The sequence below is a fragment of the Lonchura striata genome, chromosome 2, assembly GCF_046129695.1.
Source record: "Lonchura striata isolate bLonStr1 chromosome 2, bLonStr1.mat, whole genome shotgun sequence".
In the NCBI taxonomy this organism is placed as follows: Eukaryota; Metazoa; Chordata; class Aves; order Passeriformes; family Estrildidae; genus Lonchura; species Lonchura striata.
This window is the reverse complement of record NC_134604.1, coordinates 48,597,981-48,623,491: the sequence shown is the minus strand read 5'-3', so window position 1 is coordinate 48,623,491 and position 25,511 is coordinate 48,597,981. Positions and strand designations below refer to the sequence as shown.

Genomic DNA, 25,511 nt, shown 5'->3' with positions numbered 1-25,511 from the left:
GCTGACTGTACTCAGGGGTAGCCACAACAGGGACACCAATTCTGCTTGTCTTCTGCTTCAGAAAAAGGGATATCCCAGAAAATCACTCTTTAAAAGAGGCATCTTGCTGGGATAGTCATGGTGGCCATAGGATTGTTTCCAGTCTTTCCTTATTGTGTCTCACAATCCGTGCTGTCCAAACTCAGAATGGGAAGGTAGTTTCAGCAGAAGGCACCACAGAATCACCTGGATACAGCATGAACAGGAGCAGAAAGAAGGGTCTGCTAAAAAAATCTGTATATTCAATGGTGGTTCAAGCAATGATTTGTTTGATTTATGTGAGACAGAAGTAAGGACTAGCTTAGAGGTTGGACTTCAACATTTCCTTGACCTTGTCTCACGTAATGTCCTCATGAACACCCCAAACAAGATTTTCCTATAATCACTCAAAGGTTATTCTGAACTCATAATGTTCTAAAAACATCCTCAAACAGGCGCTATTCTCTGTCAAGCAAGTGGATCATTTCAAGCAAGACTTTGCAAGAATAATTTGTGTGTGTGATTCTGTTCAGCATTTTTGCAGGTTTGGGCTGTTTATACACTTCAGAAATTGAGTATGAAATAGACTCTGGAAGGAGTCTGGGAGATGGTGCTAGAATTCAAAACTGACTTGATGAATCGGAGACCACTAAGACAGTCTGCGACTGTCAATTTGAAATGTTGCAAAGGTAAGTAGTATACATTGCTACAAGAAGCAAAGATTAGACCAATGTATTAAGATAAAGTTTTTTATCATTGTAAAGAGAAAAATCTCATTCTGGAACATGCTGAAAGGAGAATCATATGTATGATGAATATTTTCTGAGATAACTTCAATTTTAATATCTTTTAAATATTGTGCAGTAGTTTGTCAGTGTCTATAATGTGTCTGTTACAACAAAATGTCATGGTTTTAAGTACTTACACTGTAGTTGCAGCTGCAAATCTATAATCCTGTCTTACACAGAAGTCTGGTGGTTTATTTTTTAATGTGGTGTATATTTTCAGGAGTAAAGTAAAATATATTGATATAAATGAGGTGAAGGAGCTGACAAGCCTTGTCAAGTAGGGAGCCTTGAAGAGAAAATTCCGAATGGAAGCGGGCAGTGTGTTCCCTCCTCCTGTTGCTATTAAGGAATGCATCTGCTTCTCTTCATTAACTGTACTTGACATCTGTAAATATGTGATGTGTGTGTCACAACTTCCTTCCTGCTTTTCAAAAAGAGCAACAATCAAGGGTTTCTGAACAACAGAATTACTACTTCAACATCACTTGAAATGCATATAATTGTTTATAGGACAAAATGGAGGAGCGTGTATACACTATCACTAGTGTCACTTTACAAATAACATATACCTTTGCTTCTCATCCTCCAAAAGACACAGTAAGTTCATCTTATTTAATCAAGTTATAGAAATAAAAAAACTATTCAAAAAAAAAAAATAGTTGAGAGATCAGGGCTTTGTATTTCCTATACAATGAAATAATAATGCAGTGAGAGTCACCATCATAACTTAACCCCTGTTGAAGGATATAAAAGGGAAGACAAACCCCAGATAGTCCACAGAAAGAAGACATGCAGACTGAATATTTAAACTAAAAAGTAAACATACTTGCTTAGTATTGTTAGCAAAATATGCATTTGCCCACATTGACTAAACTAAATTAAACTAAACTAAATTGAACTACACTGAACTAAACTATTAGCTAAGAATGTTCAACACATCTTTGTCTTCTAAATGTCCATTGATTTCAGCTGTCCAGCTCTCTCAAAAATGAAGTCACTTTTGGTGGGTTATAAGAGAATCTTTCCAAAATATCCATTGAAGACTGCAGGTATTTTACACACCAGCTGTATCCTCCCGAGACCTCTTCTCTGCAGAGTATGGAGTCCCATTTCTCTCAACCTCTCCCTATCTGTCAAATCCTCCAAAAGTGCATTTAAGTAATTGGATAACTTTAAGCAAATATTGCCAGTTCTTTGTTGATTGTTTTACACAAATACAATAACATATATTGGAGAGGCCCTGGAGAGGTACTGTTTAAAAGGGGACATAGTGATAGAAGCAGGGGGTACAGCTTTAAACTGAAACTACAAGTTTAGACTGGATATTAGGAAGAAATTCCTTTACAGTATGGTGAGGCATTGGAACAGTTTGCTGAGAGAAGTTGTGGATGTCCCATCCCTCAAAGAATTCCAGGCCAGGTTGGACTGGGCTTTGAGCAACCACGTCTAGTAGCTGCTGTTCCTGCCTATTATTGTGTCCTTCCAACCCAAACCAGTCTAAGAAATTTCTGAATATAAGCAAGCAATAAATTATTATGAACTTGTTATACTTGTACAGTCTAGTGGTTCAAACACTTAGTCTTACTTACTTAAGTTGCTAACCCTCACTTAGGATCCACTTGCATGGCAGCAGACTGACACTACTTCAGTGTTCCTAAGATCTGAGCTGAATAGAAGTTAATCTGGTTTGTTCTGGAAGCACTGCAACTACTTCAAGTCTGAGCTTGGAGAACACTGATCTCTGCAGCTCATGGCTTTCTACACTCAGCCTTGCAGACATCCTTAATGCCTTTTCAAATATTTGAGCACTATTGAACAAATTCCAGATCATAATAAATCTCTCCAACTATACAAACAAATTATACAAAAAGTTCTAAAAACCTTTCAAGACATGTTTATAAAACTTAACAAAGTCAGCAAAAAAGGGGTAATTAAATACACTTAAACTTGAGTCAACATATGCTTAAAGAAACTCTCATTTTACATTTAAATTTCACTTTTCATTCTGAAACACTCCCAAATACTCTACAAATCATCAAAAGATTTGGGAGACTCACACTTTCTAGCATGGAAATGGTCACCTCCAGCATACGACAGAACAGATGTCACCGTGCAGAGTGTAAAACCAAAGAGTGGGGCAGGATGCTCTGCTAACCCACACTGCAACTGGCAGGAAGCAAGAGGAACAGAGGAAACAGACTGTAAGTATTTAATGTGGAATTTGGTCAAGATACCATGGCTGGCATTCCTGCTCTGTTGTAAGAGTGCCATGAAATGTCATTCTACTTCAGGTTTTGCAACTCATTGGGAAGACTGGAGTAAGGATGGTCAAAGTTTGGTTACTCCTAGCTGAAAGCTGTAAGCTCTTCAGTTCAGGCAAAAGCACAATAGAAGTCTCAGCAAATCACATATGCTATATGTTTCTGGTATTTTTACCCCCAGCTATACCTTCTCTAGTTTTTTCAGTGTCTTTTGTATTGTGGCCATTATCTTGACTTATGTAATTTATGTATATCTGTGTAGATATTTACACACACACAAAAGTAAAAATGCATATATGCATGGTTATGTTAATAGAGTAATTTAAAGGCATTTGACTTGCACATTATTACAATATCAATTTATTCTTTTTCAGTGAACTAAAAATAATTTGTTGAATTCTTGCATAAACTGTGTGCAAATGTAAACAAATGGCCTTACCTATGTGTGACATATTGCTCTTCCTCTGAAGATATTTGTGATATATCTCAACTTCAGTATGAACACTGTTATAAAGATCAAATGCTTTCAAGATTCTAAATTAGTTGCAAATATCAAGAATGCACTATTCTTTGTCTATTTGTACTTTAACATGAAATTTGGGTAAACAAACTTAATTTTAGTAGTCAATTTGACAGGAAGTATCTTTATAAGCTATGTGGAAGTGCTCAATGCAGAGCATTAATGTCATGGGTCATTTCACAATCTGTTTCCATCTTCCATAAAAATATAAAATTCTGAATTTTTTTGAAAAGTATATTTTCTGTTGTCATTCAATGGCTGAAAAAGTGACAAAAATTGATGCTATTAATTATTTAAATTATAAATTATTAAAATGATAAAATTATAAAAATATTCCTAACCAATTATCTTTGGAATTTATGAATAGATATTTATACTTATCACTTAATAGATCTTTATACATATTTTCATTACATTTCATAGTTTAGCCATTCAGTGAGTAGTGCATGATTTGTCAGCATTTCAAACTTTTATTAACATAAACTGATATCTACATCAGAAAACAGTAAAAATATTTCCATCAGTGCTCAGCAGTCTTTATTATTCATGCTAATGAACACAAAGTTTAAAAATGCAATAGACAAGTCCAGTGCTTAGGCAGACATTAATAGCTTGCGTGAGTGACATACATAGCCTACATTATTCATATTATGGCATGAACTAATGTAAGATTGTCTCAAAATACATTAAAACCCCCTTAAAATTTAAAATATGAGATTAAAGTGATAAAACACATTAAAAGTGGTCTTTCTGGTTTTTTTTTGAAGACAGTGGGCCATATTTTGTTCAGAATGATATGGTTTTTAAAAAATTCTGTATTTAATTGAAAACTTTTTCAGATAAAACTAATGAAAAGTATTCTGTATACCACACGATTTATATAAAATAATATAAAATATATTTGATCTGTATATGTACAGGTATAAATATATAAAAACATACGTATTCTTATCTGTGTACCCTTATCTATGTTCAAAAGTGTATGCACCTGATTACTACATGTGTTGTGTATTTGACTACAGCAGATATGAACCTTTCAAGCTATATCTATGCTAGTTCCCCGAGACCAGTGGGGCCAAATCTGTAGGATGTACTACCTGCTATAGGTGCTTTCCAGGAAGAAGCTTCCTGTATCTTTGGCAAGATCCACTCTGGTCCTGTGAACACCTGTTAGCAATTATGATGCTTGTTATAGTTTAGTTAAGAAAAGAAATTCCAGTTTGCTTGAATTGCTTTGCCCTTTCACTTGCAGATCCAGCTAAAACTTATTAAATCCACCAGTTTTGGTTTTGTTAACTTGGCATGTTTCTCTCCTGCTCCTGCAAAGGCTGCATGTGTTGAAGTAATTTATCTGGGGAAGATGTGAACTTTCTGGGGATGTCATTATTCTTTTCCCTGATAACTTCAAATGAGAGCCATTGTCTGACTCACTATGTTTCACCATCGATCTGTTTCTCCAGGGTAATCCGGTGTATGAGTTACTCACACAAACTTTGGGAAATGAAGATCATGAAAAGGTAAAAGGGCAACAAATTCTTCCCCTCATCCCACTCACCCAAGAGCAAAAAAAGTAGAAGTAACTTCTGGAGGACATGATTTCTGAAGAAGGGCATCAGTGTGTCTTTTCAGGTTTTACTGTCTTTCAGGATTTGACTCCCACTTTTTTCCAAAGTGTTCCTTTAGGGTGGCTACACAAGATGCAAAGTTTTATAGCAGCACTGAAGTTGAAGATACCTACCGATGGGTATCATATAGATATTGATGTGTCTGGCTAGTTCCCACATTGTACTTTAAAATTCCTTCCAGATACTATCTCCCACAATCAGGACATCCTTGGATTGTCACAATGATTTAGGATTTAGGATTGTCACAAAGGTTTAGGATACTGATCACTGAGGTAAAACAGTAATTTCTGGAAGGTTTTACTTTTCATTATGGTAGATTTTTCTTACTGATAGTAAGAAAAGGGGAGGGGTGCATGGTGCCTTTTCACTGCCTGCATTGCTAAATGACATAGGAGGACTGACAAGACCAAAGAGATGTCATAGTTTTATTTATCGACAGCACTTTTAAGTCCTTTTGTTTGCCTTGGTCTTCTGAAGTGCTCAGCAACTTGGCTTAGAAACTTGAACCCAAGAGCACATCATGTACATGGAGAACTCTGTTGCCTTCTTGAGCAGAGTACAAGAACGTGGTGGTCAGAGCAGCAGGCTACAGGATGGTGCAATAAAATGTGAACCACTCTGTGGACCAGACCCAGCCACAGGTTACCAGCTGGACCATCCTCCTCCACTAACATAAGAGCGCCAAATCTCCCCTGCTCAAGAGTAGTCAGAGTAAGTCAGTGTTTGAAAAATGTAAGGTAACTGTTCATACACATTGCTGGGAAAGTTCTAGCATGTTTAGAAAACTACCAACAAGCTGCACTTATGGACTACCTGTAGAATGCTGTAGGATCTTAAAAAAAAAAAAAAGCACAAAAAGTGTTTCCTCATAATGAGTGGCTGGTGAAGACCCTAAACCATAGCACAGGGTAAAGGGAAAGGAAGTGAAGAAGCCATGAGAGATACTAAATACATTTACTTACAAGGGATCTCATCTTCACAGGTGCTTCTGTTCCAGGTACAGGAGAATTGAAACTATGTGCTAAAGGTCCTGGGACCGTAAAAAAAGACAAATCTATGTGGATGCAACAGACGACCACCAAGTAAACAGAAGGAAAATGAACTATTTGGAACAAAACAGCAGCAGCATCAAACACATTTTGGGATGTACAGATACCACAAGCAAATGAAGTTATGCATTTGACTAGTTACAGCATATTTACAGCATATTTAGTCTGATACCATTTCCCACTTCTTCAAGAAAGGGAAATTAAGATACACACAAAATTATACTGACAGCATACAAAGGGATGATGGTTTTCATGTGGCATACTCCAGCACTGAGTGCATAAACTTCTAAATTAACGAAGTAAAAGCTTCTTGCCTTTTATTTGTGATGTCTCAAACACAAGAGAATTTGTGACTATATAAGGGTGTGTAGAGTGCAGATTGCGACTGACATTCTAAGCAAAAACAAGCAGAGCAAAGATAGGCATGATTGTTCCAATAAACATCAGACAATTTTGCAACGCATATGCAAGTCTGAACCTTTTCCAATTTTCAAACAGCTATAAAAAACCATCCCACCCAAAAGCTTTGATATTTAGATTAAGATTGCTTACTTCTTTTTACATCACTGTCACTGTTTAACAATTAAATGGGACCCCCTAGGAGAAAAAAAGATGCCTTTTTGTAAAGAATCAAAATTACAAATATTTTATTGGTAATTTAGAATGTTTACACTGCTTGATCTACAGAAGTTGCTATTTTAAGTGATCACAGAAAATGAAATATAGAATTATTTTACACAGCTATACAGAACAATTTTTAAAAATCCTTTAAACATTTAAATACACACAACTTTCTCTTGCTAAGCCAGCTGTGTCTTGATTAAGAGCTGTTTGGGACACTGAAATGTCACAGCTCACAGGAGATGCTCCACAACCATCAACTTTTGCATTTGATTCTCTGAGGTGTAGTGCCAGTGTTTCAGTTCAGTTTAGGTAGAATTCAGAGCAGCTGGGAACTAAAATCTAACAGGTATCTGAAGGCCAAAACACAGAGTTGTGATGTAGTTTCTTAAAAGTTTTTTTCTACCTTGAGCCACGTGAACTCCTCAGACCACTGGGACAGATGACTCTGTGACACCGCTCTGGGCAAGCACAGCGCAGTCTATAAAGGTGCCTGTGTCCCTGTGCAATTGTTCTGCTACCTCTGACCCCGTCTGAGGATTAGAGAGCATTGGACTGGATGTCTTACCCCACAAGCTGATTTCACCCTCTTTCTTTCAACCTCTTTTAAAGGAGTTTTCTGATCAACTCCATTAAAAAGTATTTAGCTTTTTCTCTTTTTTCATTCAAAGCGGCAAATGTCAGATAGGTTTTTTAAAGATATATGTTGGACCCTAGTTTTGCTCAAACTGAATTGAATGGTTAAATGCTTACTGATTTCAGTGAATGAAGGAACAAACCTGTACTGAGGATTTCAGAAAACACCTGTGTGGAGTATTACATTAATTAATCTTAGAACTGTATAAGGACAGATGTTTTGAAATTTTTTATTACAGGAAATGAAAGCTTCAATAAAAATACTGCTTTGAATAATACTGAAAAAATGACAAAGAGTGTCACTAATATTTTTATTTGAACCCAAAAAGGGGGCAGTATATATGGTCTTTATTTGCAACACCTAAGTATCTTACTTAGCAGGACTTAACAAAGAATTAGTCCAGGAAAAAAAGGGGAAATTATGTTACACATTTGCCATTACAACAGCTGTATTTTAAATAAAAACAACAACAATATATATGTACAAAATTGTAATGATATAACTTGATGAAAATAACACTGATCAGTATCAAATCTAAGATTTCACTTATTATCCATCCTTAACAGATGAAATGCATTTCACAGAAATAGATGCAGGTAGGGTGATGTGAAATTATATTCATGGCTTACTGTGACAAAGTTACCATGAAAATTAAGGTAAAAATGTAAAGAAGGAAACCTAAATGTATAAAAGTTCAGCATTATAGCAGCTGAGTGGATGTGCTGCAGCAAGATGGTAACAGCAACCTTATGGTACACACCACACATGCTTGCACTCACTCACACACAAACACACACATGCCCATGCCCAAATGCATGTGCAGGGACCCTCCTCAGTTTGATTATAAAAGCATTCACTTACCAGCTTTTGCTAGGGCCAACACCAGGAATGGGGCTCACCACATGGTTTTAGCTGTAGTTACCTAAGTCAGAAACCCATCTAAGGTAACATCAGCTGAACATTTTAATGGAAGCTGTTTTCATCCTGGACACCTTTAAGGCACTTTAGTAAAAGATATGAAGTTAATCAAGACTGGAAAAATTATAAAAATCCTGACATGTGAGATCTGGAAATTTAAAATAAAAAAATTCCTGAGTTTTGATAAATAATTTTATTATAATAAAATACTAAGCCTATTGAAAACATGGCTTTTATAAAAGCATGTTATATGACAATTTTTCTTGATAAACTCATGCCTTAGTGCACGAAATATGTTAATAAGTCTTTGGGGACATCTGTAACAAATTAATAGGAAATGCAAAGTCAAAGAATGACCTGTCATGTACATACAAAACATGCATTGCTCCTGGCAACACACATCATGTTTACTACAGGCACCTTTATCTTTTTCCGTTCTTGCAGGGTCCTGCCCATATCTTAATATTTTACAATTAATTACATTTTACTACTATTTACAGAAGCAGAAACTAATCATACATCTTCTTATGCCCATAAATATGGAACAACAGAAGTAGAATATATTTTAAAACAGTATGAAAATAAGTATGCTACATAGTACTCTTCTCTAGAAGTACAGTTCATTAATTATTTTCTTTATGAAGATTTAAATCTAAATGAAGAGAGAAGTCCAAATTATCTCTTTTAATCTTGGTCACATTTTTTTCACCCATTATTTCTAAAAACTTTTGCCCCAAGACAGTATTTGGATTGTAAAACAGTTTTAAATTGTCACAAAAGCATCTCCAGTAAAGAACCATCAGGCTCTGGAATGCCCACTTTTTATGCAGACCATCCATTTGTTTTCAATAAAAAATAGCTGAAATAATAGCCATTGTCCATATGTTTCTGCTAGTGGTAATCTTTTGCTTCTGGTGTGTTTTTCTCTCCTTTGCTATCAGTAGACACAAATACTCATACCCAAAGTGCTGGCAAATGCACTAAGACACACAGTGGCTACAGAAAGGAATTTATAGAGCCCTTGCGAGGTTCCTTCTGACAACAATAGGTAAAAACAATCATCAAAGTTAAATGCACTTTTGGCTTTACTGCATCCTTTAATATTTTCAGTAGCTACTTCTATAATATACCTGATAAAAATACTTTTTAACATTTAGACTTCTATTACAAAGTATTTCATATTTTATTTTTAAAAACTCACAATAGTGATGGTGGTTAATTTGCTTTATAAAAGACAATACATTGAGTTATATATAATAATGGCATTGATCCAATTAACTTGATATTATGCTGCTTAATAATTACTGTGACTTCAGTTCCTACAAGTGTTACAGAGAATACAAATGTAATGTACAGGAAGTGGGGATCATTTGGAAGTGCTGATTCAGAAGTATTCAAGTGCTAACAATGACTTGTTCTATGCTTCTCTTCATGTTCCATAAATGATGATTTCATAAATGTTCATGATTTTCAATGTGACAGAGTTCTTTTTTTTTTGTGCAAATACAAAACTAGGTTTTTCTGGATGTTGCCATCTTGTTAAAAGTAATTGCCACTTTTACTTAAAAAGATACCAGCATTAATGTAAGAGAATATACCTTTTATGCTTGTTTTATGAAGAGCTGTACTTGTTACTGGAGCGGAAATTATCATATCCATGATCATTAGCTTTGAACTTTAAACAGGACTGCCTTTCCTCCAGGGACAACAGATCTTTGGATTGGCACCAGCAACACAAGCATGACTGTAAAAATAAAAGAAATAAACATTTTACATCACTCTGTTTTTGCACATGTGGCAAAATGCACTGAAAAGTTGCCCTTTCTCAGGGGAAGAGTAGGAAATGGCAAATGTGCAAGCTGCTGCTCTGGGATTAGAACATAAAGCCCAGCTCTATTCACTCAGACCAAGCCAAGACTACAAACAGGTCTGTCTCCTAAAATGTTGGTGCTGCAAAGGGACAAGTACAGATTTGCACCCTCTGCCTCACGTGACTGATCAAAGAGCTCAGTCAGGATGAGGGAGCGCAGGCTCAGCACTCTCCCCATCAGGATGCAGAGGATATGCCTACATGAGTCTCTGCAGCACAGTCTGAGTCTGCTTTGTCGGTGCTCTGGAAGTAGCTGGGTGCCAGCTTCAGTCAGGAAGTGATGTAGCACGGTCCCCAGAGGGTTTATTGTACACCCTGCTCTTTTGCTTTCTCTTTTTGCTCCCATCAAACCCTAGTTCCTTCCTATGGAACTTCAGCAGGAGAGGGAGAGAATTAATAACTCAATAAAAATTTAAAGTAAAATTTAATGACACTTTGTGAATGTTAAGGAATGAATTTTACTACTGACATAATCTTTTAACCAGAGGAGCAACTCCTTGCAGCCACTTACCTTAAAGCAGTTTTGGAATCTTTTGCTCACCAAATACAGAGCTATTGGATTGATGCAGGAGTTCAGTGAAGCCATGTTAATACCGATATAGTCCATCACAAGAAAAAAGCTGTGTGGAAATTAAAGTGAGACACTTCTCATTTGCTTTGAAAGGGCTTAGTAGAGGTTTACAAGTATGGAAATTAGACTCAGTTTCACTAATTAAGACTAGCTATTAAATGTAATAGTAATGGGGCTTAAATCAACAGGATTAACTTATGTGGGTAAGAGTAACACTCAACAATAAAGTCTGAGTCAGAAGACCATTCTCAAGAAAGTAATTTCAGGAGATCCAACCATCTTAACTTTTGGAAGAAGAGGTTCACAAGGTCTTTTTGCACAAATTGAATCCTAGCTGCTCTGTTCTGAAAGGGAAAATAGGGACAGAAATCCTCTTTTTATTCTCATATCACCACATGACAGAAGAACAGTCCCAAAAAGGATAAGGAGGAAAATGGGGAAAAGAAAGGGAATTCCTCACAATTTTTTTTCTCTGCTATTGGAGTGAATCCAGAGGGTCTGAGATGAAGAAGCAGGGACATACAGAGTAAGCTAGTTTAACAGGAAATCCAAACATGCCTATGAAGAATGCCCACAATATACAGACATTTTATTTTTGCATTCTCACCTTAGAAGTTCACATCTGTTAGGGTCCTTCTGATCATAAATAGTGAGTTTCAAGATTCTGCTTAAGTGAAGTGGGAGCCAACACAAGGCAAAAACAAGTACCAGACAGAACACAGTTTTGGCCACCTCACGTCTCTGAGAAAGAAAATTGGACAAAACAGTATTACAGTTCTTCTCTCTCCCTCTGAATTGTTGTTGTCTTCTAATATTCAAATGTTTAATAAACAAGATAAAAAAGCCTATCACAATAGGAGTTAGGAAAACATCAAATAGCTTATTTTCTTGGAATATGTGCTTGATCTTTTCTATTGTTTTAGATGTCTCTCACTGATTTGGTATTTCTCTTATTTCAAGAAATATGAGTAATAATATGAAAAATTGAGGTCATGAAAATATTAATTTAAGCAATAATTTAAATTAAAACTAAGAACATATTTGTCTCCCTGATCACTTTCAAATACCAGCTTGTTTTCTATTGCATTTCCTCATGCTTTGATCTCACAGCTTATTTTAAATGCCCCAAGAGATTCCAATTACAGCTCTAACCAGGTAAGAGGAAAGGAGCACAAATACACATTAGAGAGCAATCATAGTTTAATTCTAGGTGTGTCTGATATTTGTGTCTGGGGCACTAGTACCTTGGAATGTCTGCTGGAATATGTTCTGCTAACATATACTGTTAACCTCACTAGAGTTCAGGATGAACTTTTTTCAAATAATTAACAGCTTTATAGCATCACCTTCTAGATTAGTGCATGACTCCAGTTTTCATTACAAAATAGCCAATTCTCATTATAGCAAAGAAATAAAACCTATAAAACCTGAAATATTAAAACCAAAGAAGAATGAAACAATTTTTTGATTTTCAGTTAAAATCTTAGGTTCCAGAGGGCTCTGATATATACATATGTATATGAGTTCAGCAGCAGCACTGCTAGGAAAGTTCACTTTGCTTCTAATCCTGAAGTCATACAAGAACAGAATGATGTGGCAGGAAAATCAATAAAGTTATTGTTTAGCCTGTCTACAGTTACAGAGTGGCCAGGGATACATTTTTACCTGTTTTAAGTGGTCATTTAAAGCAATCTGCATCCCGCTTTTCTTTCGTAACATCTCACAAGTCATGAGAGTATAGAAAAATGCTGTGATAGCCAGCGGCAAACAGAAGTAAAAGCTGAACAGCCACCAGTCTTTAGCTTGCTTATAAAACTGTAAAGAAAAAAGCAAAGCAAAAACATGGTTAGGAATTAAATACTGAGCATTTTGCTAAGTGTGCTGTTAACTAATTTGGTCAGCCTGTCCTGAAAAGCATTTCTGTAAGGTGTACATTACAGGTGAGAAAACAGGACAAGACAGCAGTATGTTCAAAGCCTACAAAAAGTCAAAGATTTCTGAATGCTCTTCTTTGGACCAGTATGCTTCAGAAATGTCAGTATTTCATTTGAACATTATATTCACCTACATGTCACATACACTGAGATCCAAGGAACTCACCTAGAGATTTTATCAATTTTAGTGACTTACCATCATAAAGGATGTTTTCTGTGTGGGGTGAAGCAAGCAGATTCTAAGATACCTTCCTCTGTACTCCATTGTAATCATGTCAAATGCAATAGCTTCTGGAACAGCCAGTATCACTGATATCACCCAGATGAGGACAATTTCTACAGCAGTCCACTTTGGCACTCCAATTCCTTTAATGCGACTCCAAGAAGCGACTGCTCGGTACCTGAAGCAACAGCACACATATACAAATTCAAAATACGAGAAAATTCACCTAGTTTAACTGGCTTAAATTCATCCTATTTGCATTGTATCAGCTGAGTGGAAAGGTGAATTTGAGCCAATGCCCATATAGGAAACAAATTAGAGACTTCAGTGAAAAATGGGTCTCACCTGTCTATACTGAGAGCACACAAACTCAGCACTGTGATGCCCACCGAGGCCTTTTGAATGAAGGGCACTAATTTGCACATTTCAACACCAAAGGGCCAGTCCTCTGCAAGTAGCTGTGAAAAGAAAACAACAATTACTAAAAGAAAAAGTCTTTCTCAATGCTGAAACATGGACTTCTGTCTTGACTGTTTTCCTTTTTCACCAGGTCTTGTCGTATGAAGATAGGCTGAATGGGGTTTGTTCAGACTGGAGAAGAGAAGGTGCTGGGGAGACCTTGTAGCAACTTTTCAGTACCTAAAGGGGGCCTGAAAGAAGGCTGGAGTGGGACTTTTTGCAGAGGCATTTAGTCATAGAACAAAGAGGGAATGGCTTTAATCTGAGATATTGTGAATGCCCGACCTCTGGAAGTGTTGGGCTGGACAGGGCATTGAGCAACCTGGTCCACTGAAAGGTGTCCCTATCCATGCCATGCCATGGAGGTTTGAACTAGACAACCACTAAAGTTCAAGTCAAACCATTTTACAATTCTGTGCAAAACTGAATCAAGAAGAACCTTTCCACAAGGGAGCCCTTGAAGTGTGTGTCCTAAAAACTAGACAGTAGCAGTGTAGTCATTCCCTGGTGAGATAAGGGTATCACTTAAGTCTTAGTCCTGCCTCTTTAAGCCCTACAAACTCCACTCCTTTTGCTTCTAACTTCATCATCCCAGTGTTCATGGGAAAAAATGATAGAGCAGGTGAGGATCTTCCACATCTTTGAATTGTCATTTTCTGCCTTGAGTGAACACTGCTTTTCTTACATGTCCCAAATAACACACCCTTGATCAGAAATACAGAAAATTATTTGAGGCTGATAAGAACAGGGACAAAACCAGCAGGTGCATATCTGGGTTGGAGTTTACTTAAAGCTTTGTGTCTAGGCTCCATCAGCTGAGAAGTCAGGCAACACTGTAGAGAAATGTACTCCCCACAGTTTTTAGCTGACCATGTGATAACAAATGAAAGGATCCACTAGACATTCCAGGAGCATAGGCAGATAGTTTGGTCTAAATGTTTTGCAGCAGATTAAAACATCACATGAATCCACCACTAATGGTCTTTATTGAACAGTTCACCAACATTCTGTATAATAATACCAAAAGGACTATCTGCACATTCAGCATACCTCTAAGTACTAAGAAATAAAGAAATAAGCATAATGCATTTCAGGATGGCTAACACTTTGAATCATATTTAATGGAAATCTTGTCACATTCCCAGCTGCACATTTTATCTGATTTACTGGAAAAGATTTACTGAACACAGAAAGCACCTTACTCACAGCTGATTCTATGAACAGAAAAACATCTGTAGCCTCAGTTTAGCAACGTTTAGCCTTTGAACTCTGCTGTGAGCTTCTTTGATGGTCAAATACACCAGAGCAGAGCCAAATCGTCCAGTTTTCATTAAAACAACATTCTCCATAACAAGGGTTGTGCCAAGAAATAGACGCAATTGTTATATAGAAGAGTAAACTTTTGGAGTTTCTGTAATTAGTTGAATTATCTAAGCCCATCTCTGTTTTTTCATAACTTTCTTCAAATTAGGTCTTTGGAATCTGTTTCAGATACAGGGCTACAGAATGAAAAAGGAGAAGGAAGAATGAGAACTACACAAAAGAGACTGGAAAATCTTTCTCTTGGCTTGAATCTCTTCAAATAACTTATTTAAGAGGGTTGTAAGAATGGAAGAATAGCTAATCATACTGCATGGATGTTTCTGGGAACCAGAAAGGCTATGAAGTCTCTAAGGAGGGTACTGGACAGGATGGATTGATGGGCTGAGGCCAAATGTATGAGGTTGAACAAGACTTGGGTCACAAAGGCTCCATGCAGTGCTAAGGCAGGAAGAGTAGTGGGAAAGTGGCTGGAAAGATCTGTGAGAAAAGGACCTGGGAGTGCTAGTAACACCTGGCTGAACATGAGCCATCAGTGAGCCCAGGTAGCCAAGCAGGCCAATGGCATCCTGGCCTGTATCAGAAGGACCAGGGCAGCAATTGTCCCTGTATTTGGCACTGCTGAGGCCACACCTCAAGTGCTGTGTCCAGTTCTGGGCCCCTCACCACAAGAAAGACATTGAGTTTGAGGTGCTGGAGTCTGTTCAGAGAAGGGCAGCAGCTGTGGCTGGTGAGGGGTCTGGAGAATAAGTTGCATGAGGAGCAGCTGAGGGAGCTGGGATTATTTTGTCCGGAGAAGAGACCTTGTTCTCTATCACTGCCTGAAAGGAGGCTGTAATAAAGTGGGGGCTGGTCTCTTCTCTGTGTAAGAAACGACAGGACAAGAGGAAATGGCCTCAAGTTGCACCAGGGAATGTTTAGATTGGGTATTAGGAAAAATTTCACTGAATGGCCTGTCAGGCACTGGAACAGGCTGTTCAGGGAAGAGTTCAAAAAAAGATGTACATTTGGCTCTTGGGGACATGGTTTAGAGATGAGCACAGCGGACTTGATGATCCTAAGACTGATGTTAAGATATCTTTGCCAATCTTAACTATTCCACAGTTCTAAAATGAAAGGTAGCCATAGAGTTGCCTGTTCACACTGGTTTGGTTCAGCAAAATCCTTATGCAAACGTGTATGTCCATCTAAGGGTAAACACTTAAAAGGTCCATGAGAGTTTTTGAAGAGTCCTGATAAAATTTGAATATAATTTTATTTAAACACAAAGGAAGCTAAGAACACTTCATGACCATGGGCTTTTGGGAATCTCTATGAAGTGGCCACCAGTATTTTCAGATACCAGAATACCTCCAAACACCTGCTTTAGCTCTATGCTGTAATGGAATCTTTAAAAGAACAGCAGTAGACAAACTGCAGCATGGCTCAGCTTTCTATTTCTTCAATGGTCTACTTAAGTAAGACAATAAATATAATGCCTCTGCAGAAATGAAGCAGAGAAATAAATTTTAAAGATTTATGTTTCTCAAGAATTTTATGGAAAGTAATAAAGCAGAGGAAGAAGGGATGAGGTTGTAATAACCGTACAGTATCTTTTGCTTATGTGATGTGGGAAAATAACACAGTCTGTAATTAAAATATTTTCAGTAAAGCCTCTCGCTGAAATTACTTCTGAATTTCTGTAAGGGGTTGACAGTAACAATCTACTATTAAAACTGTAATGTGAATAATTACATGTATTCTAAATTTACACCCTACAGAACTGAATGACACCTGGATTGATTTATATCAATAAGGTAGTGAACCTCTAGCCTTTCACATCTATTTGCCATAGAAATCAAGGACTGGTGGTAAGTACATTGTATACTTATTTACAGTACCTAGTGTACATTGTACATGAGTATATACTAGACTAAAGAGAACTTATTAAAAAAAACACTTTGAAGTAAAATATTCTTTTCTTTGTAACTGAAATGCAGGACTTTGGTCAAGTCTCTATTGGTATTATTTGTTGAAAACTTTTATTTACATCTAGCTTGTGTGTAGAGCCTGTCTCTTCCCTAAAATCACAGCAGTTCAGCCAAATGTTGTAGATTTTGCTTAACTAATTAGTACTTATCACTCAGGTGCAGACAGTCACACCTGTGCTCCAAACAGACTGGATTTGAGCCAGCTCCAGTTTGGGATTATAGAGGTGTGGCACACAACTGAATGCAGTTTACTGAGAGAAAGGGCGCATTAGCTTCGGTTTATCATAACATAAAAACATTACTTTCATTCAGCCAGCTTGTATCAGGGCAGGATGGACATGCAGCTGTCTGCACTGGATTGCAAAAACATGTGCTTTATGTCTTGCAGCTGATGTATTGTGAAATTTGAGCATTTTAATGCACGAGTCACAAGTCTCTCTATCATGGTATTTCAAGTGGGTAATGATACAAGCTTTACACACAAAGCCTGAAAACATTAGGAAGTAAGAGGAAAAAAACAAAATAATATTTTGATTGCTGAAATATGTTTCCTTGATGTTTCTGTTTGTTCTCTGTATTGCTATCCCCTTCAAATACAGCTTTGAAGTACAGTGAAGATCCAGTGTAAAGTATTTGGGGGCATCATGATAATTTTTAGTGAAATATAGATGTAGCCTATTGCAATTTTGTATGAGTAAAATTATTCTCTTATAAGTCACAATAGGGTAGCTGTAAAAGGATTGTCATTTTACAAATGACTCTGAGCCATGAGAGGAGATGCTGCCAAGTGGCAGCAAAGAGAAAAATAATGTTGTGTTTACATAAGATGCCAAGAGTAGTCTACCACTGGCTGTATTCCGAGTGACCTTTCCAATGTTTTACAGTCACTTATTTTACACAGGCAAAGTTTTAATTGCTGAGCAGCAGAGATATGTTTAAGATGAAACAGATCAAAAGGAAAGGAAAAACATTGCAATGAATGAAGTGAAAGCATACTTAAAAGAACCAGTACATGTGATGCATGTCTAGCCAACACTTTGTCTAACTGGACAGATTTGAGCCTAAACTGATGTACAAGCTGCAGAGCTATGAAAGAAGCCCCAAGAGATGCTGTGACTCACAGACACACCTGTGAATCACAATTCCCACTCTGCTTTCTCTTAGTTGTGCAAGAACTGAAAGAATCTGCTGCTGGAACGAGCAAGGCTGTGAGCACAATGTGCTGCTCTAGGGCTCAGCTGCTGTGGTCCCCAGGCAGAAGGCTGATACCTGACTCCAACCCACGGGCTGCAGTGGGTCAGGAAGAAGCAGCAAAGCGTGCGAATATTCCCACCAGTGTTCCAGTCCCGAGCAGTGAATGAACATGGGAACACAGAGCAGGAATTCGCGCTTCCGCCAAGCTGTGCGTTCACAGCAGGTTTCGTTCGCAGGACACTAGACTTGGTTTTCATCATTATAAACAGCAGGTACAAGGAAAACAGACATGCAGCTCTAGACCGAATTCACACACAACAGTTTTTCAATGTGTCCCTGAAATGACTGGTAGATTTTCATGTGGTTTTTTCTTGGTGGAGTTTTTTTTGGGGTTTTTTTGGGTCTTGCTTTTTTTTTTTTACACAGGGACATACAGATATTTTACAGGAACAAGAAATTTTCAAAACAGAAAATTTGCCCAGGAAATTAAAGTTACGGTCAGGGATAACTCAGATAACATTACAAACTTATTACTATTTAGCAATACTTAGGTGAGGATCTCCCCATGAGACAAGAAAATGTATTTTCTGCTTTCAAGCATAGCTTGGATTGCTTTACTGATTTACTTAAGAAATTGTTTAAAATCTTAATATGAGCCATGCAATTATTTTATTTTCTTGTATTCTTGTAGGAGCATTTTTCACACTCCTGCTAGAAATTTAGTAAAAAAAAATTAAGATAAAGTAATTTTATAGAGTCGTCTTGAAAATGACAGAAACCTTACAATATGCTGTTGAATTAAAAAATGTCTGCAACTTCACAACTCCAGTGGAAAGACTGCATCAAAAGTAACCACTTTGAAAGCCATGCTGCTGACAGATTGTGATGCATAAATACAGGATTGAAGAAGAAGCCAAAACAGGTCAAAACTTGCTTTGAAATTTGTCACATGCATATTCTATACATGTGAATGTATACACCATGTATACATATGAAAAAAACTACTTTCAATTTATGAATCTATACTAGCATAATCTAACTTACTTCAGTTTTTAGACCTACCATGGAAACTACGTATGTGTACTTTTCACAGCATTCAGACATTTCCACTACTCCATATACTTGACTTCAGAATGGACTGCTCCATCTAAATACAGAATAAAGTTACCCCTCCCTGCCACTCCTTGCAGAGTCCAGATAGGTTCCTTCACTGGAGAATTCAAATCTTTGTGCCTATACCTGCACTTGTTCACCATAAATGGTTCTTAAGCAAAACAGACTTTTAGCTTAATACGGTCAGAAATCAAGAAACTTTGTGTAAGAAATTCTGAGATGAACTTTGCAAGACCTCAAGTAAGTGGTTCAGATCTTGGAAGAAAGGAAATAATGCATTTCTTCCAATAAAATGGCCATTACCTTTAAGATCAGAAGAACTAGCAACCAAGAGTTCCAATATGGAGGAGTGAGAATCCTTTCTAAAGAGAAGCACTTTGATTAGAAAGTTAGAAAAAGGTTGGCTTTATCATAATGCATAGCCTACAGGTATTTGCATTACAAGAGTTAGTAAGTTCATTACAAACAAATTTCTACAGAAATCTTCAGAGCCTCTTCCAGAGAATAGCTGGATTAAAAAAAGGAGCCAATTTGTGTCTGCATGGTATATAGAGTGCCTAATCTGGTCTTTCTTGTATTTCCAGTGCTTGATAATGCCATATTGTGTTAACCATAATTTTTATGTAATCCCTAAATAAAGTTAGTGAAAATAAATCAGTGCTTACATAGCTGACTCTGGCCTTTGATTAGTGGCTTGGATAAAGACTAGATTTTTTTTCCTTCCCTTTAATATTTTTCTGCACTCTTCCATTTCGCTCTGAGAACAAGGAACCTATGACAATATTGCCAGGTAGATACTTTTCTTCAGACATTTCTTGGTAGTCAGAGTTTGGAAAACCCCACAATAATGTTCAGAGCCTAGATTGCTCCCCTTGTTAAAAGTCCACTGGGATATGACAATAAATTTGATTAAATATACAGGAACAAATATTACAAAATAAGAGAGAGATGTTGTTTGTGTACCAGAAGAGAAAGCATGTTAGTATGTGATGTGATTATGGTTTTTTAAGCCTATGAGAGGCAAAGCTAGTGTAAGTTTAGAATTTCAAGTCCTGATGTTTTGGTGCCTTAGACTTGGGAAAGTCAGCATAATCTGTCCAGGACTGCAGCTGCACAAGCTGCCACTGTCTTGGCTTCCAAAGTTTAAGTGCAGAGAAGGACACAAAAAGCTCACTGACCATCTACTCCATCCTTCTGCTCCTTAACTGCTGTTTGCAGCCTCAAATTAACAAGGACTTATTCTGTTCAGTGGAGCAGCATAGGATCACCTGCACATCCAATTAGTAGCAATTTTGCAAAGTTTCTACACTGCCAAAACATTACATACTGCAGAATGACTGTCTCAGACTTTGCTCTGCTTTCCATTCTGCAGCTCAAACATCCAGGCAAAGCCAGACCATTTACCCAGACAGGGCCCAGGACCCAGAAAGCCAAAAATATCTGCCAGGTTCTACATGCTGGAACTGAATGCTCTTCAAGCCCTTATTTCATAGCCAGTTTCCTGACTGTGTGACATATTAGGAATGCAGTGGACTAATTAGCATCCTATGCATTGGACTGCATTATCCTCCCTATCCAGGTAACACCTGTTTTTCTTTAGATACCCTTGGTTTAGGAGATGTCAATTTTCCTTTGTGCACTTTTTCAGCTACTTATATTCACTTAAATAGTCACAGGGGACATCTTTTGCAGTTATCCTTTTTAATACCTAATAAAAAGCTTCTTCTAGTGCAGGGTTTGAATTGTCTCCTACGGGTCTGTCTGGAAAGCATTCACGGACACTTTCCCACTTTCTAGGGCAAGTGCTGGCATTTTATTAACATACGAAATTCTCTCACACTGTTTCATGCAGCTGCCTCACTGATGATGTGGTAACAAATTCTGAATCTGGATCTGTTTCATGCAGTCTTAAATTGTTTCAAACTGCAAGTTACAATTGCTAAGTATACTTGATTTACTGAGGGAGCCTTTGCTTCTCGTACTGCTGAGTGATCAAAGCCAGTTTTTTTATTGCATTACTGTATGTATTCTCCCTGTTGCTCTGGAATGAAATGGGATGTAGAGTTGATAAAAAGTTATCAACTCAAACTGCCCTCAAAATTTGATTAAATAAATATAGGTGTTTTTTCCTTGTTTTTTTAAACTTGCCTTTATTCAAAAATTCTGTCTTAAAATAGAAAATATTTCACTCATTATTATAAGGGATCATATAAAGTGATTGTGGGTTCTTCAGTAAGATGATTAGCAGTGAGGGAGATTTAGCACCTGAGAGTATTGCATAGCTCCTAGCATTATCAATAACACAATAAAAATACTAGACTTGCAGCTGGTGCAATATTTATTGGTTAGTAATCTGACCCTTTATTCATCCTACAAGGAAAAAAGCCTATGAGTAGGCTCCAGCCTACGCATAATGATACCCTTGGTGACATTCAATCAAGATAAGAACTGAGGAATATTATCACATATTAACATTAACTTTGAAATTATCACTGACATTACAAAGTCTCATACAGCTGTTTTTTACTTAATCTTTTTGATTTTTCTGAGAACAGATGGAAATAATATTTTTGTTCAATGTACTTTTTTACAAAACCATGTTTTTAAAGTAGTTATTTTGTTTTCCAAATTCCACCTTCATTCAAAAGAGTACACTCCTCTCACAAGAATTAAGAGAGCGTATAGTATAAAAACCACTAAAACTTCAAATCTGAGAACAATCATGTAATCCAAATTAACTGGATCATGAATTTAACACAATGATGACATTCCCTGCTTTGTAATACTTTAAAAGAATAGAGAATATTCTCTCATCTCAGCAGCTTCTGGGATAACTATTATAGATTCAAAATCTGTCCCTTCAACATGGCTTTCTAAAAGTACAAGTAACAGACCCTAGTTTAGAATCGTGCATACAAAGTGAAAAGGAGATGATAGATGAAGACTCTTCTGTTCACTTTATGAAGTCACTGATGGGTGCTCAAGGATCAGGACTATAAACATTGAAAGCAGAAGGAGCTCTATTATTTCCAGTATTTCTTCAAAGAGTGCTAGATTACAACTAGAGCCTAAATTCAACTGCTCAGTTAATTCCTTAGGACAAATGGATGGCACAAGCTGGGTAGAGAAGACAAGGGTTATCTCCCCTCTATGGCAAGTCCTATCAAGTCAAAGTACAGACTACTGAAGGTGTGAGGGGTGCAGGTGTGGCTCATTCCCTCTCACGCTGCCCAGGCTGGAACACTGGCAAAGGGTGAAAGGGTTCACAGCTCAGGAAAGCATCGTGCCTCCCAACCAAGAGATGTATAAAACCGCTAGCTGAACGATCTTGGCTCCTCCTAGAAAAGCCCCCACGCCAAAAGGGACTGCACAGACCCATGTAAAGTATCATGACCAAGCCTGCCGCAGCTGAGCACAAGCGACCAAGTGGTACCCACAGGAGAGGGTTTTCTGTGCCTCCCCTCCATTCCTCGACCAGCCCACGGAACATTTATTGCATTTACTTCATTTATCCCTGCGACAGCACCTGTTTCCAGGTGATTTTCAGAGCTTGGCCACCTCCATTCTGCCCCATTCCCAGCCTGGAAGACTGAGAGGGACGGGATGAGGCATAGAGAGGGTGCCATCTGCGGCCACATCTGACCAGAATACCACCCTCCGGCAGGGTTTTGTCGTGAGGCGAACTCACGGGTGTCTCCCAGGCAGGAAGGGACGCGTCTCCCTGCGGCGGGGACGGGCATCTGCGGGCACCGGCAGGGAGCACCGAAGGGTGACCGCCGCACCCCCACGCCCGCTCCCGAATCCATCCTCGGCCCCTCCTCACCTTGTAGACATTGATGGGGATGTCGATAATGATATGGAGCAGGTCGCCCAGGGCCAAGCTGGCGATGAGAATGTTGGGGCCGTTCCTCATGCACTTGTTCTTGTAGATGATCCGCAGCAGCGTGGAATTGCCGATGATGCCCAGGACGAAGACCAGGCAGGACACGACCGTGTTGATGTACTTGAAAGTCTCTTTGATCTCCGTCTGCCCCGTGCACATGGGGGGCGAGGCGGAGCGCGGCCGCCCTCCGGCCGGCGCCGCGCCCTGGGGCAGCGCGGCCGGGCGGGACGCGTTGTGCTCGGCGCCGCGCAGCGCGGGGGTCGCGGCCGTCGGGGGCGCGGCGGCCGCGCTCTGCCTGCCCGGGCCCGGCCGGAGCAGGGAGCCGTCGTCCTCGGCGGCGGCGCGGCAGCTGAGGAGCAGCAGGAGGAGGAGGAGGGCGGGCATGGCTGCGCGGCACGGCAGATTGCCGCCGTCGGCGCCGACCTGCGCGGAGAGAGAGCACAGACAGGGCGTCAGCTGCGGGGACACCGCGCCCGCCGCTCGCTGCCCCGGGGCCGGGCCGCGGCGCTGCGTGTCCTCGGGCGGTGCTGGCGCTGCGGGCGGCTCGGCCGGCACAGCAGCGCCGGGGCTGAAAGCTGCGCGGCGGCGGCCGTAGCCAGCAGCCCCGACGGCCGGACCTGCTCGCCGTCGCCCCGCGCGTCTCCCGCTCACCGAGCCGAGCGGAGCCGAGCCGATCCTCGCCGCCCGCCGGCCAGGCAAGGCAAACGCGCTCCGCTGGCTGTCGCCGCGCCCCGGCTGCGTGTCCCCGCCCGGGCCCGGCTGCCGCCGCTCGCCAGCGATGGGCGCTCCGCTCGGGAAGGCGGCGGGGACCGGCGCTGGCGGCAGAGCCCGGTGTCCGTCAGCCGCACACCCGACCCCGCGGCCAAAGTCGTGCCGGCGGCGCAGGGCCCCCCCTTTTCTAAAACATTCAACCGCATCTGGCCCATCAGTCACAGCCAGACCCCACCCGCGTCCTCCGCCCCCAGCGCAGCCCGGCCCAGCCCCCCGCCCGCCGGCCCCGCGGAGCCTCCCATCACCGCTGTCGGGAGTTCCCCCCGGGCCGAAATGCCCTGCCACCTCCCCCTTGTCTTGTACCAGGCTGACTTGGCAGCCTAAAGAAGCAGACTTTTCGGGCTTTGAAACAATTTTTCAGGAGGGTTGTTACAAGAGTTATGGGCATTGCTGGAGGACAGTTGGGAAAAAGAGAGCACTTCCCCTCTGTCCTATCCGAGGCTCACTCCCAGCAGCTGGGTACGGGATTTTCCCCGCTGCAGAAACCCCCTTGCACAGCCCGAGGGGCGCACACGCTGAAGAAGCTGCCTGACAACGTCTACGAGTTTACTGCCACGTTTTAAAGCGCTTCACAAAACCTTTCTTACATCAGAAATAGCATTTTGACTGCCCTGAAATTGCAGTTCGGTTTGGGCAGCCTTAGCAAGGCGTCTATCTCAGCGAGCTCTTTCCAGTCGTTGCACGCTTCGGTGAAACGTAAGGAAAGGAGGAAGGAGATTTGTACAGGATTTTGTGGAGACTAAGAAGAGCCTCTGCAAGGTGGACACAATTGCATGTCTAGAGTTGAATTTAAAACTGTTTTTCAGTATTTCTCTGTACATCTCCCTGATGTTCTTTTTTCTTAAATCATTCTGGATGCTAAATCTTGAATATATACATGCTTAGTTACAGAAGCAACATGCTCACCTACATTATTGACAAACCTATATAGGAAAACACTCAAAACCACATGCTTTTTTTCAAAAATTGGTGATCTGATTTATCTAATATTTTCCAGCATCTCCTGCTAACATACCCTTGCGCTACTATTCACACCTCCATCTTTGTTTAAAAGACTTTTCTATTAAACAGCTTTCCCATTCAATCATTCTTGATCAATTTCCTCTTTTATGTCACAGTAATTTTTCTTTCCATTTTAAATTAGAGTATTTGTGGAATAAAGCCATTAAAGTCCCTTCTAAACTGTGCAAGGGTACTTGGAAGCTGATTGCACTCCAGCTAGAAGGTTGATCTTTCCAAGTTCACGCTTTTCAAGACTGTGTTGTGCAACATGATTCATTTTTATACACCATGGTTGATTCCTAGCCCAAAGATAAAAGTATGAACATTGAATTCAATATTATATTCTGAGCCCTGGGGATTTAAACAGTCTTTTCAGTTTTCAAGTTTGCATTTCCTCAATTTCCAATTCAGCAATCCATAAGTGAACTATGTTTTGCTAAATGCAATATTGATTTAGAAACTCTTGCCAATTAACACAGCATTAGCTTTCATCTCAAAATGCTTTTTTAGTTGCAAGGTTCCAGATAAGTCTCAAAAGCTTCTATGCTGTTCCAGACAATCAAGAAATATATTGTCAATACAGTGAGATATATTTGCTAACATTTTTATTATCACAACTCCATAAGATGTTTGCTACTAGTGGCATCTCCATTGCTGTCACTTACTCCAGCTCCAGAAGTTTTAGTAACAGCAATTTAATTTCTAAAATGTTTAATGTTAGTATACACAAACATAGTATATACAGAACTTTGGGCAGATGCTGA

General features: G+C 39.4%; 1 protein-coding gene across 1 annotated transcript; it reads right to left on the bottom strand.

Annotated features, from left to right (window-relative positions):
• Positions 1–7,815: 7,815 nt before the first annotated feature.
• EDNRB (endothelin receptor type B) lies at positions 7,816–23,666 on the bottom strand. Its single transcript, XM_021548007.2, has 8 exons — positions 23,626–23,666; positions 22,915–23,397; positions 13,381–13,493; positions 13,009–13,213; positions 12,544–12,693; positions 11,486–11,619; positions 10,819–10,927; positions 7,816–10,181 (listed from the first exon to the last, which is right to left on the bottom strand). The coding sequence occupies exons 2-8, from the start codon at positions 23,356–23,358 to the stop codon at positions 10,050–10,052; spliced, it is 1,287 nt and encodes a 428-aa protein (XP_021403682.1). The 5' UTR covers positions 23,359–23,397; positions 23,626–23,666; the 3' UTR covers positions 7,816–10,049.
• Between the last annotated feature and the right edge of the window lie 1,845 nt (positions 23,667–25,511).